The sequence below is a fragment of the Phycodurus eques genome, chromosome 16 (assembly GCF_024500275.1).
Source record: "Phycodurus eques isolate BA_2022a chromosome 16, UOR_Pequ_1.1, whole genome shotgun sequence".
NCBI lineage: Eukaryota > Metazoa > Chordata > Actinopteri > Syngnathiformes > Syngnathidae > Phycodurus > Phycodurus eques.
In genome coordinates this window covers 19139713-19159992 of record NC_084540.1, presented here as the reverse complement: position 1 = coordinate 19159992, position 20280 = coordinate 19139713, and the positions used below count along the sequence as shown (strand labels likewise).

General features: G+C 44.1%; 2 protein-coding genes across 2 annotated transcripts; both read left to right on the top strand.

Moving 5' to 3' along the window:
• Positions 1-574: 574 nt before the first annotated feature.
• ccdc43 (coiled-coil domain containing 43) lies at positions 575-3174 on the top strand. Its single transcript, XM_061700516.1, has 5 exons — positions 575-766; positions 1041-1137; positions 1246-1381; positions 1766-1821; positions 2719-3174. Exons 1-5 carry the CDS (start codon positions 593-595, stop codon positions 2904-2906), a joined length of 651 nt encoding a protein of 216 aa, XP_061556500.1. The 5' UTR covers positions 575-592; the 3' UTR covers positions 2907-3174.
• A 7932-nt stretch (positions 3175-11106) lies between these two features.
• Positions 11107-14551, top strand: LOC133415309 (frizzled-2-like). The gene has a single exon (XM_061701275.1). The coding sequence runs from the start codon at positions 11270-11272 to the stop codon at positions 12902-12904; it is 1635 nt and encodes a 544-aa protein (XP_061557259.1). The 5' UTR covers positions 11107-11269; the 3' UTR covers positions 12905-14551.
• Positions 14552-20280: the final 5729 nt, after the last annotated feature.

The window sequence follows — 20280 nt, the reverse complement described above, 5'->3', positions numbered from 1 at the left end:
TAAACAAAGGCTTGAAAGTGGGCTATCAGTATAAATGTATGAAACTGAAGTACTGAAAGTCAAAATATTTGTTGATAGGTTCTTATTTGAATAGCTTCATTAGACTTATGTTTAATTTAGCATAAGCAGAACGATAAAGGAACTGATTTTGTTTGTCATACAAATCTTTTTGACATCTAAAAATGGTTCGAGGTTATCTAAAAGTACGTGGCACAAATGTAATGCGATCCTATATATTCCACCTCATGATTTAGGGACCCTTGAAACAAATATCAAGTCTCATCAATCATATTATAATTTCTTTTGATGGCTTCTGTCACTGCTGGGCCATTGTAAATGTTTTCCTCCGAATAACATTGCCTGTTCCCTTGTGTTATCAGCAGCTGCTTATAAAATATTCTCAGGACAAATTATCTTATTTGCATTCGTGATAATTCAAACATGACGTTACCTTGATGTGTACAGTCACATCATTGCTGTTGAGGCAAAAATCCGACAGGCTTCGCTCTGTGGTACTTTGTCGCTTCATGTTTTTCTTACAGGCGTGACGAAGGGCAGCCGCATACGGGTTGAAGGACCACGAAGAGCCAAGATGGCCGCCCCCATGGCAGAAGCCGGGGAGTTTCAAAGTTGGCTAAATGAGCGGCTAGACGCGTTGGAAGTGGACCGCGAGGTGTACGGAGCCTACATTTTGGGCGTGCTGCAGGAAGAGGAGAGTGACGAGGAGAAAAGAGAGGCGCTTCAGGGAATTTTATCGGCCTTTTTGGTGAGCTCGCAACGCCCTCATGTCGCACGTAGCCAACATGACAGCTGCTTCTTCACTCGGCCGAAGCCTGTTGCTATTTATGAAACGCGCCAGTAACACAAGCGACTGCTCAGTCAGGGCCACAAACCACACGGAAGTGGATTTTGAAATTCTTCTAAGACCAAACAAACCCGATCCAGTACTTTGATTTTCTGCGACACAAACAGACGATAAAACCACCTGACTAACAATCTTGTGTTGATATTTGTTTTGTCTACGGTCCGTAAATGTGCAGGATGAAGAAGACACGCTGGAAGATGTCTGCCAGCAGATCATCAAGCACTGGACGGAGTACTGCAACCGCCCGGCAAACAAGCGGGACGCTGGAGACGGTAGTTTATAAATATTATGTACATAAATACCTAAATAACACACTGATGTAAAGCTTTTCAAAAAGCCTCAGTGAGAATAACATGACTGCTTTTTGTCTCCCCGGCCAGTTGAGGTCCAAGCCATCGCCAGTATGATCGAAAGGCAGGCACAGATTGTGGTCAAGCAGAAAGAAGTGTCGGAGGAGTCCAAGAAACGCAAGGAGGCCCTTCTAGCGCAGTATGCCAATGTTACGGACGAAGAGGAATATCCTTGATTTAGTAACTTAAAACTTTCCATTATTAGGCTTCTTTGTTGTTGACATTTGTGGTCATGAATATTGGTGACAAAGGTAAATTAAGATTCATCTGCCATATTTCCACCAGACAGTACATTTCGGCTCAGCTCGCCATGGTGTGGTTTGGAATGGTAGAGTTAAGCTGCAACTGGGGCCTTAGTCAAGGTGGAGGGAATTCTGAACATTATCAGTTTGTTTATTTATTATTATTTTTTATTTGCCCTGGTTGGTTGTCAAAAAAGTGGTAAGGTAGTACGTACTAAACTGCACTGTAGGTGGAAAAACGTGGGGAAACTGTTATGTTTTACACTGAATTGTAAAGACAGACGATTTTGTTCCCTTGACTAAAACACTGAATGTGAAGAGGAGGAGTCAGCAAATGGAAACATCATGCCTGGACAGGACAAGTGTATCCTTTCCGTGGCAATCTCTTATTAAAACGGGCATTGTTATATGCGTTTTGGTACATAATGTTATTGCTCGCTATATTGAAGAACGCAGGTGTCCAAATTATTTTTTTCAGGCAGCAGATTTACCAAATATATTGACATTGTTTTTGTTTGTTTCAACGCCATTGGGCCTCGTTCACTAATAAATGCTAATTGTTCTTACTCTGCGCACAAGTTGAGTGTGGATGCAAAATCACGGTTGGATTCATGACGTGTGCATGCCGGCCAGTTTTCTTCTCACCACCGTGCGTATGTGAGTGAATCAGTATTCGTTCTAAATGACAAGCTCGTGGCTGCGAGCTGCAATGTGGAGAAACCACGCTGATGACGATCTGAGGAGGTTCGAAATTTGTTTGCAGAGCATGCACAAATTCAAGTCGCAACATATTGATGAATAACAGATGCATGCACACGTTAGTGAATGAAGTCCAATGTCTTTACCAGATAAAATAAGTTGTTTTAGCTTCTTCTACTACTATTACTAAATACTACTACTATTTTAGTTTTCTGTCAGTGTGGATGCCCTATGGGAACATGCTGCCTCTCACAGGTCAGTCTGGATACTACAACAGATTTATAATGTATGGTGGTGTGCTGTTGATCACCTCAATTACACCTCCCACTATCAACAGCAGTTAGTGCGTGCATATTATTATTATTATTATTTTTTTTGTCATGCGTTGGGTCTCTCACATGTTAAAAATGTGTATGCGTGTACCCAGCTTTGAGCATAACGCTGCTTGTTTGAAGAAGGTGACGAGAGTTCGACAATGAGCACCCGAGCACCTCTACGGAATAATTCCGAATGCGTGCTTTGCCTGCCTACTATTGTGTCCTTGACCTCCACCGGGCGTCAGCCATGTTCAAGAACACCAACGTGGAGGAAGTCCTGAACAGGCAAAAGCAAAAGCGGGACCAGGCCCGCGAAGATGCCCAGAAGAAGAAGGAAATTGACAAAATGCAGCGGGAGAAGGACAAACTGGCCAAACAAGAGAGGAAGGAGAAGGAGAAGAAGCGCACACAAAAGGGAGAACGCAAAAGATAAAGGCAAGAGAAAGGACATTGTATGACACAGGAAAAGGGTTGGCCACACTACTCTTTGCGGTGGGTGGGGGGGACATTTTGGTCATTGTGTTAACGTGTGCGAGCACTGAAACAAAGTCATTCAACTGTTGTTGAGCTCATTCGACATTGTGTTATCAAAACTTTAAGTCCAGTCATGTGCTAGCTTAAAAAGAATTGACCGAGACTAAGAACAAAACACTTTGTTGGTTTGAAATTGTCTTTTTGAAGTAATAAACTTTTGGATTGATTTCAGTTGCTTTTAATTTAGAATGTTTCAGTTGTACAAACATGTAAAAGTTGGAGAAACACTTGAAAGTTGGAGAACATGATCATGAACACTGTGATCGTAAATAAAATACAACTAGGACCGAAACAATCTGAATACTAATAAGGCACATATAAAGTGTTGTAAATCACTAACAATGACAGTTAAGAAGTGTGTGTGTTAACTGAAGACTTTGCGAACAGAACAAATGGGACTCTTCCAGAAATGTGAACTTTTTCTTTCTATACTTCAACTGTGTCCAGAAAATCCTGACCATGTCTCATCTTGGCTATGTGACGGTTCACTGATGGTACTGTGACAATAATAGTAATAAAAATTACTTTTCAGTCTATGGTGAATCAGTTTTGAGTTAAAAAAAATAATTGGGAAAAAAAACGGTGTAATAATTAGAAATATGATTCAAATAGTGGTAAGGACTATTTGTTGGGGGAGTTAACCCAATAAATAACTTTAAAGAACTCTCATAAATAGTGCATTTAAATACAGCTTTGTTACAGATTCTAATAAATTTTGGAAGGACACTTGATTAAGGATTCTCATATTTTTGTTCAGTTCATGAACTTACTACACAACTCGAGCTGCGGGGTCTTAACAATTTGCTCATCTCATATTCTGCTGTTGATGGCCTGGACTAGAATTTTAAGTGCTGCATTTACATGGCAATTTTATAATTTGATCAATTCTGTGAATGCCTGTTAACTGGACTGCACGTTGTTCACTTGATTACAGCGTAAACGTGTAGGGGCAGCTGTGTGTGTGTATTTCCTCCCTGTCTACGTCGAGGTGGTCCTCGGGCCCACTAACGGGAGTGGGCACGGTCATTGAGAGAGAGTGCCACAATGCTGCACAGAGCTCCCTGTTGGCGCCCGGGCAGTCCTCTGCCCTTCTGGTGGGAGTGGGCACGGTCATCTGGAGAGCACACCAAAGGCCTGCACGGAGCTTCCTGGTGGTCACGGCCAGATCCTTCAGGGCAATGACCAACAGCATGAAGTCTATGAAACAAGAAGTCAGCACTTTAAAACAGGCCACAGTTTGCCCAATGAACTGTTTTTCTATAGGAAATAAAAGAGTATAACTCATTAACTGTGTATGCAATTTTACCATTTTGACATCTCTAATGATACCTCAATTGTAAAATATGTTAGCGATTGTTAATAATAAAAGTCAAAAATAAGACTGTCAAAAAAAGTCTACCTTAACTTATTGAAATGGACATTGTAAACACTAGAGTATGACTACACTAAATCCACCTAAATTAGATTCTTGTTGAGGCTGCTGCTCCTTTTCGAAGAAACACAAAAAGTCCAAAGAAAAAGCAAACTGCACAAGCAGCGTTTAAATCGACTGTGCTCTTTTGACAGACCCTTATTTCTCATGTGCTGTCTTCTATGATAACGCTCAATATTTTGGAATAAGTGTTAAAAATGCCAATGAAAAAACTAAAACCCGAGTTATTCCTTTGCTATGCCTGAAGTGAGTTGTTACGTGATTTACCGAGGTGTTGTGTGATGTCTTGCTTGAATTCTCTTTGAACGCCGAAGAAAGCATTCAACTTTTGAGGTTCTACTTTACACTTACAATACAGTAACCTCGTACCCCACTACATATGCAGCTCAGCTTGATGAGAAGGTAAATAACACTTGAATAACCTCAGAACAACCTTACTAATATTCATATAATTTAAAGGGTTAATCATCAAGAAGATTTCAAAAATAGAAAGACGACTTCTTTAGTGTTTGGCCTGTTGTGGTTTCCGGATGGGGCAGCACAGTGTATGAATGGTTACCCCGTCCGCCTCACATATTTAAGGTTCAGGTTTTGAATCTGCGGCGTTTGCATGCGTGTTTGAATGAGGTCAAACGCGATAGAAAATGGTTTTTTTGTCCACTCTGAAGACGTGAAACCCTGCGTATGAGTACATTCAAGTTACCTTTGTCCACTGAGAGTGGAGTGCCGTGCCCCTGATGCTCAGATGCGTTGGCAAGCTCTTCCCCGCGTCTCGCCTGGACGCAGGATAGAGCCTGGTGATGACTGTTCAGCACCAAGCGCACGTTGGCGTGGAGAGGTACATTGCATTCGCACTCCATTTTGTACAGAATCCATTCCACCTGCAACACACCCGATAAAACATGCAAATTTGGGCTGTGTTACGATCAGATGTTTCTCCAGTAGATGTTGCTCGGTGTCTCACGTTGGCCTGCTCCCGCCTCTGATTAACGATGAGGCGGTTGATTCTCGCGGGGTCGAGTGGAAGTCCGGGTGGATATTTTGCCGGCGGAGTCCATTCGCCAGGAAATGATTTGGCGAGGATGAGCTCAATCTGAAATGGAAAGCCAATCAGAATGGGACAAAAGTTTATGGAGGCACACTATTCTGTTTGGACATTTACACAGTGGAACCTGCCCTGAATTACATATATCTGCAACACATATCTAGCCAAGCTGTTAAAGATTAAAAGGGCTTGCCATAGAATTTATTTACTGTAGATTTATACATTGGTTAACTTGTGTGTTTGAAAACTGGAGGTTCCACTGTTAGTACCCCAAAAGAGCCATACCTTACCAGCCCTTTCACGTGACCCTCAGTTTTGCAAGCCTACCTGCTTCCTCTCCCCTTGCAGGCAGCTTAACTGCTCAGAGCACTCATCCAGGTGGAGGTAAAACTGGATCATAAGTCCCCTTGGATTAGTTTCCAGGGAAGCTGCCAGAGCAGAGTCCCTGTCTTTACAAGTAGCCCCTCCATTGCGAGCCTCTGAGCCTTGGAGATGACTGTACAATGCCGTGGCCCCATTCCCAGCCACCGCACCAGCCGGAGTCATGCCAGCAGGACCGCTTCCATAAGGCGTTGTGTCTTTCTGAGACTTGACAGGCAGTTGAGTGAAGCTTCTAGGGTTGGTGTCGAGATGGGCGGGAGGTATGAACGGCTGCATGTTCCCCATGATGTTTTCTCCATTAAATCTTTGCGTGCCGCCCAGGTGGTCAACCTGTGCTCTCCTGTGCATCTCCGCCACACGAGCGGTGGTTTTCAGCCTCTCTTCAATGCAGCCAGACATCATCTTCTTTTCCTTCTGCCTCTGTGGCTTCATCTTGGACTGCCTCTGCTTGAAGCCGGGATTGGAGTACTGGTTCCTATTGATACTTTTTTTATATTGGTTTGGAAGACTTAAAGATGCTGAGACAGGCTTTATTTGCGGGAAATATTGAGCATTTTCATTTTCCAGCCCCAATATTTCTTGAAACCCATTCTGCTTAAATGCTGGTTTGACATTTTGACCCCAAAATTCTCTCTTCAGCTGTTTTTCACATAACATTGGCATTGCCTGGCTGGGGAATTTCCAATGCTCAAGTATGCTGTCTTCAGGGTATTCTGTCTTTCCTTCCATGTTTGGAAAACATCCATAACATCCTTGATCAAACTCATCACTCAACAGAGATTGCAAACCACTAACTATTTGCTTCATGTGTTCCGGCATGTCCTGCTCATTATTACCAATGGGGTTCGCACTCATCCGGCTCCCGTAAATATCTAATAATGGTCTGCTCATCTTGTTTTGGAGCTGAAAGATATCGCTGATTTGAGGGAAGTCGTGATTTGGTGGGTGCGAATCAGCCGACTGGTCGTACATGCGCCGCGGTGTCTGTGGTGGAAAGTGGCTCGCCATTTTGGGAATGGGAAGACCTGGTGGCAAGATCTTGTAGTGACTGTCAAAGCTATCTCTGTCGCCATTAGGGACAATAATATGCCAGTGCGGATTATCAGAAATGCCAGTGATCTTCTTAAGGAACTGCTCATTTATGGACTCCACTTCAGATTCAATAAAAGCCTCACTGGGAACACAGTTAGGAAGTGTATCCTCTGATTGAGAATACTGTAAGAAGTCTTCTCTCAAAGTCTTGGAACACCAAAGACTGTTGACGATAGGCGGGTTTCTAAAAATAAATCAGAATTGTATTTGTGTTATTATAAAACGAATACAACTGTAGGCAACTTGCTGGCATATTTGGACGACCCTCAAAATTAAACAGCAACCGGAGAAGAAGGAGCGCAAACACTACTAATTACTGTATTTTACTGATTTAGTCTTAGCTTTTGAGTTTTTTACACTTGGGTGACAGGTAAGAGGAGACTGCAACATAACTAAACAACAGAAGGTGTTTATTGTTTTAACCTGCCGTTTTCTTCAATTAATAAAGATTCTATGTAATGGATTAATTAAATTAATAAATACATTTTATTGTTATACGAACAAATTGGCAGTCGACCAGCATCAACCGGTCAACCAGTGCAAATTGCATTTCAGCATTAACTGGTACAATATGACTTCGTCACATAATGCATTATTAGTATTTTAAATCTGTGTTGCAAAATGAAACATCAAAGCTAGAGTGGATTGTAATTTAGATAACAAATTGTGTTGCAACTCAAAATGTCACCCAAATACTGCAATGTACTACAAATATCAACAGTCTTAACATACGCAGCGGAGTATTTCTGACCCAATTCTACTCTGTGATACATTACGTACCTCCAATTGTAGAAGCCGCTCTGGGTATCATTACCTTCATCCAAAATATTAGACACTAAAAACTGTAGATCAACCTCCTCCTCAATTTCATTTTTTACAGTATTTTTCCTTAAAGAGAAAGAAAGATGACATAAAAAGACTTAACACTTTATTTTAAACATGCAAAACACAATACCTGCTCTTAACGCTGTTCAGTGCACAATTCCTGAGTTCATCGGGATCACTGTGACCATTGGGAGACCAAAGCTTGAACTCCGCCACTCCCTTTTCCTGAGGATGAAAACCTGGCTTGGAAACGGAGGTATTTCCACCACTGCCATTGACAGCCTGAAACAAGAACACTCATTTCACAACCAACCACATGCTTTCAATCTCAACATTTTCTGTTTTCGGAGGACACATTAGTTTTCTTTGATTGAAAAGTACTAGAGACCTTAAAGTCTACGTTAAGAACATTTTCACCACTATTTTACACTGTCGAAATGTTATCAACAGGTTTCTCAATAACCAAAACCACACTTTTTTTTCTTCAAGACTATTCGGCATTTCAATTGGGTTTTTGAGGCTAAAGATAATGGTGGACAGTGATTAATGAGTTATATAAAACAATGGTGATCTTAATAAAACTTGGAGTGTACAGTGTGCGCGTTACTTGTGAAAACTTACCTGATGGTGCAACTTGGGGGCGAAAAGCTCGTCAGATGCCATTATGATGAAACTCGGAATGGTCCCTTTAACTTATTCGATTACTAATCAATCAGAACACAACGATTCTAGTTATTAACTAAGTTCACATTGTCAACATCACAGTTGTGTTTGGCGGACAGTGATATTTTAATTACTGCACTGTACATGTCTTTTTTCTAACAACGTTTTATTTAGTAACACAAAACAAAAAAGTTCAATTGCCACGGTGTGAAATACGACTACAGGAAAACATTGAGTCTCATTACAGAAATAAATTATATAGAGCACATAAATCCCAAATTTTATGTGCTTTCTCGTGTTTATGGAGTGTCTAAATGCAGGGGTCTCAAACTGGCGGCCCGCGGGCTATTTGCGGCCCGCGAGCCGATATTTTGTGGTCCCCACCTTAATATAAAAGTTTAATGTTAGTGCGGCCCTAGAGTTTTATATGAACAACAACAGTGTTGTGTGCGGAGCTGACGAACCTACCAATCACGGTGGGGTATATGGCTCTAAGGGGCGTGACAATGACCCGGCTTGATGCAAGCATAGAAACAGTTTTCAATGAGTGAAAGTTACAGCAGTGTTGCCATGGAGATTTTTCTTCTGTGCCTGGTTAGGTAAATGCGGACATTAGTCCCAGTGCGCTGTGTTCACAACGTCCAAAAAAAGGTGTTTTAAGTTGCTGCCCAGTGTGACATTATAGGACGTATATAGGTTATGCCTCTCTCTGAATAAATCAAAGTGATGTGTGCACGGCGAGATAAAAGAAGGGTGGGGAACTCATCGGTGTGGTCTGCGGTCTGTGTCCGCTCGGATCTGTGTGGGGGTGGGCTGCAGTCGGGCTGAGCGCTCTGCGCGTCGTGGCCCCCATCCACTCCCATGTTAAATGGAAAAAAGAAAAGGTGCTTAGATGGCATGGCAGTGGATGGGGGTTACGGCCTGCGGCTAGTTCGGTCTGGTTGTGGCGTGCCCTCGCATGGATCTTGTCTGGTCAGCGTCCTTGTTTATCTTATTTTGTGTTAAAAAATTAAAAAGACGTTTGAGGAGATTTGATTTTTTTACATTTCTAATTTAAATTGCACACGCTTGCATGTGTACGTGGCTGCGGCCAAGCCTCAGCCAGACTCTGCCTCCAGCGGCCCCAACGTAAATTGAGTTTGAGACCCTGGTCTAATGGATCTAATATATTGCCTGACGTCATTTTCAAAAATGCAAAACAGTGGATTTTGATTAATGTATCGGCATTTATGAATATGCCATTTAGCCAACAGTATAATGACATTAATAATATTTTTTTTTGTGTGCGTGTTTGTTGTTGTTTTTTTTTGCTCAAAGGTGCATAGTTGATGAAGCCAAACAATAGATGCTCAAAGCAAAGAAAACGATTTCGTACTATATAGAGTACTATTAAATTATAAATAGCTTTCCGTAATTGGGCAGAGTGTGGGCAATTCCAAAATAAATGAAAAATATTTTCAGGGGATCTGTACTGTCCATATTACGAGGGGAAAGCTCGGGCCGCCATATTGGCTGATTTATGGCTAGTTGAAAAGTGCCAATACGGCCTTGGTCATCCATTTTCGGGTCATATTAAGAACGCCTGACCGCGCAAAAACATCAATCCAACAGTTTGAAACCACTTTATAGTGAACCTACCTGTTCGCTTAACGTTACATCAAATTATTGAGACGTCCAAAAGTTAGTCGTGGAAATATGCCCGCTCCTCCATCTTGCCCCCCCTGCCCCTTTCTCCACCAGCAGGTAGATGTCTTCGTGCTGATTGGTCAGTCCTGACGTCCAATTAGCATAAAGCAGATTTTCGAAGAGCATAGTAACATCTAGTCATCACGCATTTGAAATATGATTTACGATCTTATTGGGCGTACTATACATTTTCACTACCAATTTAATGATTTTTATTATAATTATTATTATTATTAGGTAATCGCAACAAAATTCCCAAGTGTTTACAACGAGACGATTGACGACGTAAAATGAAAATTGGATGGGCTGAGTGAATCGCATCGTAACTTCCGCATTTTGAGCGGTGGCTTACCGAACATATCATGTCATTGTTTCCAGTGAGGAGCAACGCCAGTTGTCATTTTAAGATTTGAAAGAAAGTACTTTCGTCATAATACGCGTTAGATAACCTTACAATAAAGTATTTCATGGAGTGTCTATTTTAAAATTTTATTTTTCTTGTTTATTGTGCAACTTCCAGATGTTTTTTTTTTTTTTTTGGGGGTGTAATAATTGAATTAAAATGTCAAGATTGATGATGTGGCCCGTGAACACGATGCGAACACTAGGTGGGGACCTCGTGCTCCTGATCCACGCGCTTGCAAACTCGTAGGTCTGGTTGGGCCAGGCAATCCAGCTGTTGCGTCAAAGTTTGGCGAGAAAGCTACCTGTTCCTATGGATTTCTTCGAAATAAAACAAAGAAACTTCGCCAAAGTATTGAGACGTCAGCGTTGCCATCTCCTCGAGTGAGTACAGTCATCGTAATCAATTTGACGAACCGCAGTAGCATGCTTTGTGCTTATTTTTGGCGACGTCGATGCAAACGATGCCTCCTTTCTCGACCGTGACCGCTACACCTTTATTTTGAAGGCATGTACCGGACGTTTTGCTTCTCGTTAAAGTGACACGGGTGAGCGAATGGGAGTTTGGGAAAAGAAAAAGTTAGCCAGCAGCGCTCCGAGCGAAGAGCAAACACAAAGAAGACGACGCTCGTGTATGAGCGATCAGACTTTACAACATTTGATATTATTTGAGTCTGCTTCATGAGGCTTTTCATTGAATTGGTTGACTAAAGTTGCTGTCTTTAAACTTGGCGAGATGATTTTGTGCGGCACTTGGTTTGTCCTTCTCTTGCTGCTTATGGTGACATCAGGTCAGTATCAAGGAGACAACGGAATTGTCATCCCAGAGCATGGATTTTGCCAACCGATCTCCATACCCCTGTGCACGGACATCGCCTACAACCAAACCATCATGCCCAACTTAGTGGGCCACTACAACCAGGAGGACGCGGGACTGGAGGTCCACCAGTTCTACCCGCTGGTGAAGGTACAGTGCTCCCCCGAGTTGAAATTCTTCCTGTGCTCCATGTACGCGCCGGTTTGCACTGTCCTGGAGAAGGCCATCCCGCCTTGCAGGTCCATCTGCGAGAGGGCCAAGCAGGGCTGCGAGGCCCTCATGAACAAGTTTGGCTTCCAGTGGCCCGACCGCCTGCGCTGCGAGAACTTCCCCGTGCTGGGCGACGGTCAGATCTGCGTGGGACAGAACGACTCATCCGCGGCCACCGTCCCTCCCTTGCCCGTCCCGGGCACCCAGGACCTCACGGTGGTCTCCGGCCACGACGGGCCCTTCCGTTGCCCGGCCGTGCTGGTGGTGCCTCCCTACTTGAACTACATGTTCCTGGAGGAGAAGGACTGCGCCGCTCCGTGCGAGCCGTCCCGGGGCGGCGGCTACATGTTTTTCACCGAGAAGGAGATCCACTTCTCACGCGTCTGGATTCTGGTCTGGTCGGTCCTGTGCTGCGCGTCCACCTTATTCACGGTCACCACTTATTTGGTGGACATGCAGCGCTTCAGGTACCCCGAGAGGCCCATCATCTTCCTGTCAGGCTGCTACACCATGGTCTCCATCGCCTACATCGCAGGCTTCTTCCTGGGTGACAAAGTGGTGTGCAACGAGAGCTTCAACCCGGATGGCTACAAGACCCTCGTCCAGGGCACCAAGAAGGAAGGCTGCACCATCCTCTTCATGATGCTGTACTTCTTCAGCATGGCCAGCTCCATCTGGTGGGTCATCCTGTCCCTCACCTGGTTCCTGGCCGCGGGGATGAAGTGGGGCCACGAGGCGATCGAGGCCCACTCCCAGTACTTCCACCTGGCGGCCTGGGCGGTGCCGGCCGTCAAAACCATCAGCATCCTGGCCATCGGGCAGATCGAGGGCGACGTGTTGAGCGGCGTGTGCTTCGTCAGCCTCAGCAACCTGGACCCCCTGCGAGGTTTCGTCCTGGCGCCGCTCTTCATCTACCTCTTCATCGGGACCTCCTTCCTGCTGGCCGGCTTCGTGTCGCTCTTCCGCATCCGCACCATCATGAAGCACGACGGCAGCAAGACGGAGAAGCTGGAGCGCCTCATGGTGCGCATCGGCGTCTTCAGCGTGCTTTACACCGTGCCCGCCACCATCGTGATCGCCTGCTTCTTCTACGAGCAGGCCTTCCGCCCGCACTGGGAGCGCAGCTGGGTGGGCCACAGCTGCAGGAGCCTGGCCATCCCGTGCCCGGCGCAGACGGGGCCCCGCGTGACGCCGGACTTCACCGTCTACATGATCAAGTACCTGATGACGCTCATAGTGGGCATCACGTCCGGTTTCTGGATCTGGTCTGGGAAAACGCTGCATTCCTGGCACAAGTTCTACACCAGGCTGACAAACGGCAAACACGGAGAGACCACCGTGTAGGATGAAAGGCCCGCCGCGAACTCTTGGATGGACTGATTTGTGCTTTTCGTGGCGGCCGTGTGTGGTGGTGAGGAAGGGGTGGGGGGGGGGGCGTTCTTCGGCATTCCGAGCCGCCGAGCTAAAAAACCTTTGGGTTTTGACCAAACGGCAAGCTGGATTAATGAGGCCCGAACGGGACAGCCTGACTCAACGAACGCACAACAAACATGGCCGACATCGCCATGTGCCGAAATGCTCAGCTCCTCTTCCTCGGCTCCATGTTCCAGCAGCACAAAGACGACTTCACATGTAATTAAATCCAAGTGTAAATAGTATTTGTAAAAACATGAAATTATATATTTGTATTTAAAAAAAAAAAATAAAAAATAAAAAAAAAAAGTATACGTCTTAACTGTCAGTTGTCACTTTTGGACTGCAACAAAGCCAAATAGATATTCCCACTTTTCTTTCTGAATAACATTTGTCATAATTTCAGCCTGCTTCGTGCTTGATTTTTATATGTTAAAAAAAATGGCATAAAAGAATTTCAAATCCAGTCAGCAAAATGTACAAATAGGCCACTTAACATTATTACTGTATGTAGTCACTTTATGTGGAAGCTACTATATACTCTTGTGTGGTTATACAACTAACATAAATGATCATGTTATTTTGCATAAAAAAAAAAAAAAAAAAAAGAAATTGGTCAGAATGATTGCTGATATGAATTGCCCACGGCTACGATGTCATGCATTCAGACTTCCTCTTTTCCCATTTTCATTTCTCTTGACATCCTGGGAAATGTGCTTGTTCTTTCCGAAAGAGAACAACATCACCAATTGGAGATCCCATCTCGTATTTCAAATGCGGGCGGAAAGGAAGCGTCATTCAGCGGCGTAATGTCGGGCGGACATTGAACGTGGCACGACTTGTCTCTGCGGGCTAGTAAAATAGCGTTATGCCTCGCGGTTATACATAATAATAACATCAGTGTGTACCGCACCACGTCAGGATAAGAAAACAAAACTAAAAAATTGATGTCATCACATTTTGAGAATTTTGTGGGATAATAATTGCCTGCTGTTGTTGTATTGCTAACCAAACTGTATGAATGCTTGACATCTTTGAGGGCAGTCATAGAGCTTGGGCTCTTGTCACATGTATGTATACATTGTATAAAATGTCAATATTTCAGCTGTGGAACAAGAATAACCAAAGTTGTTATGCAAATTTCGTAGGATTTTTCTCCAAAAAGTAATGCACTGTGAGTGGAAAATAATATGCGCTAAGAGCTAATGTAGCATGTCCATTGCATCATGCCAGTCGTGTATGTTGCGTACTTGTCGTACGTTTTATACGTGTTAAGTTTTTGTACAGTTTCCTACTAAAATCTCCCGAGAGCATGTCGAACCAAAATATGTGTCAAGTGCAAATGAGAAGATTAAACACCTACGAGTCAAACTGCATGGTTCGTGTAGTGTATGATCGTCCATATGTTCTCGAGTCATTCAACACACAGCCTTGGAGAACGTGTCCGAAAGGCGGCCATGTTGTTTTTCGCAGAAAGGGTTGGATCTCCAAACACAACGCAAACTCCAAAGTCCAATTAGTAACATTACCACGATGTAGAGAAGTTAAGTACTGTATAATAAAGTAAAACTACGCAAATGTGCTGTTTGCTGGTCATTGTCACGCTAATCGTAGTCAGACGAGCCTCACAGGTTTTTAGGTCGGGGGTTAGAATCCAGGCTTTGGCATGTTCTTCCCGTGCCAGTGTGGCTTTTCTGGGGATATTCCGGTTTCCTCCCACATTCCAAAAACTTGCATCTTCGGTACATTGAATACTCTAAAGTGAGTGTAAATGAAAATCAAACTGAAACATGAAAATGTCACACATGGGAAATAAAATGACGGATGGCAATTCCAAACAGAAAGTTGATTTGCTGCTGAATTTGAAATGGCGGTCGCGAATGATCTTGCAATCTGTGAGAACGTGACCCCCTCCAAATGACATCTCACCTCGCACATAACACCACCAAGTGCAAAAAAAAAAGAGAAAGAAACGGGGGGGGGGGGGGGGGGGGGGCCTCTCCTTTTGTTCGAGAGGCCGCGCTTAAAACAACACAGGGATCGTCTGGCGAGAAACGCCTGCGCCATCGGATAGGCGTGAAAGCGTTCCTGCCTGCCTGTTTGTTGGAGGGAATATAAAAAGAAGGGGGAAAAAAAACTAAACAAGGTGGTTTCAGCGTTACTTCTCCGCTGCCAAGCTGGAATCCCCCACGCTGTGCTCCTCGGCTCCAGTGGAAGCATCTCTGCGCTGATGTCATGAAGGCTGTGTGTGTGTGTATTTGGCTGCTGGGGAGGGAGAGCCGGGAAGCCGATCCTCTCGCCTCGCAGGCAGCGAGACCAGGGGGCTCCAAATGTACCATTGTGTGCGCGCATGTAATCATATTAGTTTACTGCGAGGCTTCAGTCTTTCTATACGTTCTCCTATGACCTGGCGGACAAGAGTGTCTTTCTTGTGTTCTTATCTAATATCTGGGCTTGGCTGCAGATGGCCTGGAACAACAGACAGTTAGAGCCGATGAAAGGTAGGAACAGATACTCCAAGAGGAGGGGTGGGGGACATAAATCGACCTGTGCCTCTCTTTCTCGCTCTCTATTCTAGCGCTGTCCCGGTTCCCCCCGCCCTCTTTTGCTCCTCTCTCCGCTCAGATGAATGGGGGGAATGTAAGTGAGTCAGTGGAGCGGCGCTAGGCCTCGCTCGGCCTACAGTGACAGACAGTCTCCAGTGCGCCGCTCACTTCAAAGTGCTGCTGAAACCTGACTAGCTCCTTGTAAACACTGCCGCCTGGCCCCCTAAGACCCCCCCACCTCCCCCTCCCACCCCACACCACCACCGCCACCACTCCCCAACCACCCACCCTGACTCCCTCCACTTCCTGCGCTTAACTCAACTTAATGGCTGGCTTGTTTGGCTTTGCACCCAAGCAGAAAGGCGAGCGAGGGAGCGGGAGAATGGCTCCGAGAAGGCGCCGAGAGGGATTGTTTCAGGGTGAAAAAGGCGCAGGGGCTTGGAGAGCCCGATGGAAAACCTGCGTTTGCAGTGGACGTCGGACGGCAACACCCCCCGTTAAAATGCCAGCTTTTTTCCCCTCATAGTAACAAAATGAACATAATGTGGCCTATAACTTATACAGTCCATTTGAAAAACAAAGAAAAAACGGTTTGCAGTACGGTCAACCCCGAGCATATCGCGGTTCATGCTTTGCGGTCCTGCTATTTTGCAGTATTTTTTATATTTGAATATTCTTTGAAACTTTTTTTTTTTTTTTTTTTGCCAGCTAAGGAAATTAATATTAGTCTCTTGGATGCAAAAGTTTTTTAAAAATGTTTTTAATAATGTAATTCAATGTCATTTAAAAAAAATATATTCTCAATATATTCTGTTTAAATGTGTTTGTATTGTTTCAAGTGTGTTTGAAGACCTTCAAAAAATTCAAGTAAAAAAAAAAATATATATATAATATATATATATATATATATATATATTATATATACGTCGACACACAAAAAAATATACATATATATATATTTTTGTTGCTAAATGTAGCCCCTCCTTCCTTCCTTTTCACATCGGACAAACTTGGCATCCTAACAGGCCTGTGTTCACTTTCTAATCCACCATACTGAAATCCTTTTGTCTCCGTCCAAGAGGGAAAATAGGCGTGCATTCTTCCCGATGATGTTGATATTTCGGCTAAAGGTTATTTGCGTGAGACCTTGAAACATCTGGAAACGAAATCAGATGCTTTGCCGTTGACTCATCCAGGTTGCTGTCTGGCGGCGTCCCGCAGGGTCGACGGCGATGATGATGATGATGCTGGTGCTGCTGATGATGATGATGATGATGATGCATCGCCAAACTGCGGACGGGATCGTTCACGCGGCCTTCGCTTGTACGTCGACACCCTTCCCTTTTGGGTGTCAGTCGTCTCCTGTGTCCCTTAGCTCGGATGCTGGCTCCTGCACGCTAAGTTTCGCTCGCTCGAGGGCAAGAATGGACAAGTTGGGAAGAATGCTCCCAGAGACCTTTATTGTGATGTGGCGCTTAATGCAAGCAGGCCTTCTCAGAGAGGGATGGTGTTATGAGGGCCTGCACTTTTTTCTCTCTTTAGAGATGTAATGTGTTATCCCACTAATATCAGGCTTGTGTATAAGGTGGTTTGAAGACAAAGGGAAAGGGTGGGGGGGGGGACTTGCAGACATGCAAGCGAGCCTGTTTCTCATCACATCCTGGCACGGGCTCAAAAAGAACTCAACCTCTGCACTCTGGATTAGTTGCAGTCATACATTATGATGAACCATAGAGGAGCAGCGGAGATTTTCCAGAACACATCTATCTGTCCCGCGCGCCCTTGAAATCTCCAAAGGAAGTCCAAAATGTTGTCTTTCTCTCCCCCCCGCCCCCACCCGCACGAGGCTCCTCTCAACGCGTTCCGATGGCTGCCGTGGAGAATTGGACTGAGCTCAGCACGCTGGCGCATCACTTTTTTGACTTGGCCGCCAGACGCTAACCACGAGGAAAGATTTCGATATGGCCGCACAGAGCTCACTTTCTGAAATGTTCAAAATGTGCGGTCAACCTAAATACCAGTGTGTTGTAGCGTCCAGACAATGGAGAGACGCTCGCTGGCAGCGAGCGGGTCAGCAAAGCCTTCTCCATCACAAGCCTTGCTCGACATTTACAACCTAATTTCAAATACTTTGTTCCCATTATTCTAATCCATTCACTTCGTAGTATTTCTCTTGGTTACATTGCTTCCAGTGTGTTTATACTGCATTGGATTTATTTATTTTTTTGTCCAATCACATTTCAGCCTCAGTGTGCGACCACTTCAATGTAATCTGCCCAGGACCTTGAGAATCGGTAACTTTGTTTCTTTAACCAACCAGATTTCAGTTTCTACCTCGTTGGCCCAAAATAACGTTAGCATTTTTCCATCCTCTGATTGGTTGGGCAGAATAAGCCAAATTTGACTGGCAAATTACATCAGTAATCGTCAGCATCTCGGGTAGCTATGACGTATTTTATTTAATCTATTTTTTCACGTTATTAGTTTATTGGTTCTTAACATAATTGGAAGTACTGGTTGTCGTTTTCAGATGTTCTCGTCATCGTTAACGGGAACTCCTTAAAAATGAGAAGTTTTAATTTCACAACCTGAGCATTTTCTCAGTTCATCCCTCCCATGAAGCTAAATAATGTCATTGAATTATGAGGCACACCTCTCATAATGGTGCGGCCCCAGTCTTGCGCCACTGGCAGCAATAACCACATTGAAAAAAAACAACAACAAAAACATTGCTCAATTAAAATCCCTCCGATTCTTAATGGAGTTTGGTCTCAGCTCTGTTATGTTAACGCAGGTACGCCTGAAAGAAATTGCCGCATTTTAAGCCGGTGATTCTATCAGGATCGACACGTCTTCCGCCATATCGTCTCGATAATTAGATCCACATGTGGGTCACGCCTTAGCTTTAATAGTAATTGGAGAGGGGGTTCACCGTGGCCTTCCTTCCCACTTTGCTTTTCCTGGTGGCACATTTTCACGCCTCGTGCACACCATTTGTCTGCTATTTTATTGCTCGTAGGCTGCTCGGGGGAGGCTATTAGAAGGGAAGCAGGAGGCTCGGGGGGGGGGAGGGGGTACAGTCTTCCAATGGCAGGAAAAGTATCTGGCCCAGACTGTTTAAGGGGAGGCTGTGCATGTTATCAAGCAAGAAGAAGGACAACTTCAAGAGCCCCTCGAGCTGCTAAGCCGAGAGGTGCCGACAGCTGTCTGACAGATATTTTGGGAGCCTGGAGCATGCCTGGGATAATAATGGGCTTGATTGGGAGGAGTGTTTGTGTGTGTGCGTGTGTGTGGGTGGGTGTGTGTGTGGGTGGGGGTGCGTGCAGGCATTGGAATGGTAAATGTGCAAGCAGCTATCACAGCGCGATCACACGCTCGCCACTGTCTCGAAAGCTGCAGTAGCAAACGATAACACAACAAGGAGGCAACAAGTTGTTGTGCTGTACAATTAAAGCTCTCTGCGGCGATGCGTGTTTGTTTTTATGAGGTAAAATATGTTTGCGCTTATGACAACAAGATGGCATCGCAGGGTGATATTTCGGGAAGGATTTTTGTTGTTTGCGTACGCGCTGTAACAACAAACCAAACAAATCACGCGAGTGACTTGCTGTGGTGATCCCGAAAGAGACAAGTTGAAAGTTGCAACAACATATTTTTAGGCAAAGGCATAATATTACAAGAGTCAAGTTTTTGTTTGTCTTTTTCCAAGTAGAAAATGTTGTAATTATACAAGTATCCAATCATGATTATGTTCAGCTAAAATGTCATCTCTTTTTTCCTTTGTTGTATTTATTTCCTGAGAATGAAGTTGCAATTTTAAAAGATAAAAAGTTTTTAGAAAAAGTTATCATGTATGAGAACAGTCATATTTAAGTTTAGTTTAAAAGGTGTATTTATTTTCCTGAACGAAGTTGGAACATTAAGACAACGCAGTCAAAACATTGTCTACAATTTTATTTTAATTTAATTCAAGTAAAATCTTATTTCTTTCTGAGAAAAAGGCAGGTTGAAATATTTTTTACTGAATAAATACATTTATGATAGTAGGTTTTTTTGGGGGGGGGGGATTTAAAAAAAATTACAAATTAAATGTCACATTACGAGAATAACATAGAATTGCTTAAGACTAAGAAGCTTTTATCTAACGAGAATAAAGTCATATTTTTCAAGAGTTATGTCTTATTACCCCCCAAAAAACAAATTGTAATCTACAGCTATAGAAAGACCAAACATGAGACATGCGGTTTTTTTCCTCGAGAATACGTTATCTCGAAAAAAAAAAAAAAAAGTTCTTTCTTTTCCCCAAAATTACAACACTTTTGTCTCGAAAAAAAGAGAATATTTATTCTCTTCGTATCACTTCTTTGTCCTTGAAAACAACACAACACACTTGCAAATTCTAGTCCAACGGTGGTAACATTTGCAACATTAACTTCCATATTTGCTTCCCAGGTGCCAGTAAACTGGATTCCTGTTGGTCCGTGCGAGCGCCTTGGGTACACCTGGACGTGCAAGCAGGTAACCCAAAACACACACACACACACAAATGCTCTAATCCGGTGTGCTGCTATAATTTCTCTCCCATGAGCGTCTGCAGGGCTTTGATGATGACTTATTGAGTAGGCTCCTCTCTGGCGAGCGTGCCGCCCCCCCTCCCCGCCCCCCCACCCCAACCCCATACTCCCCAACCCGCTGTTTAAATGGAGGCCCTCCAAACAGGCCTGTCTGAGGAATTTACAGCTCTGGCCCCGTCCATGAGCG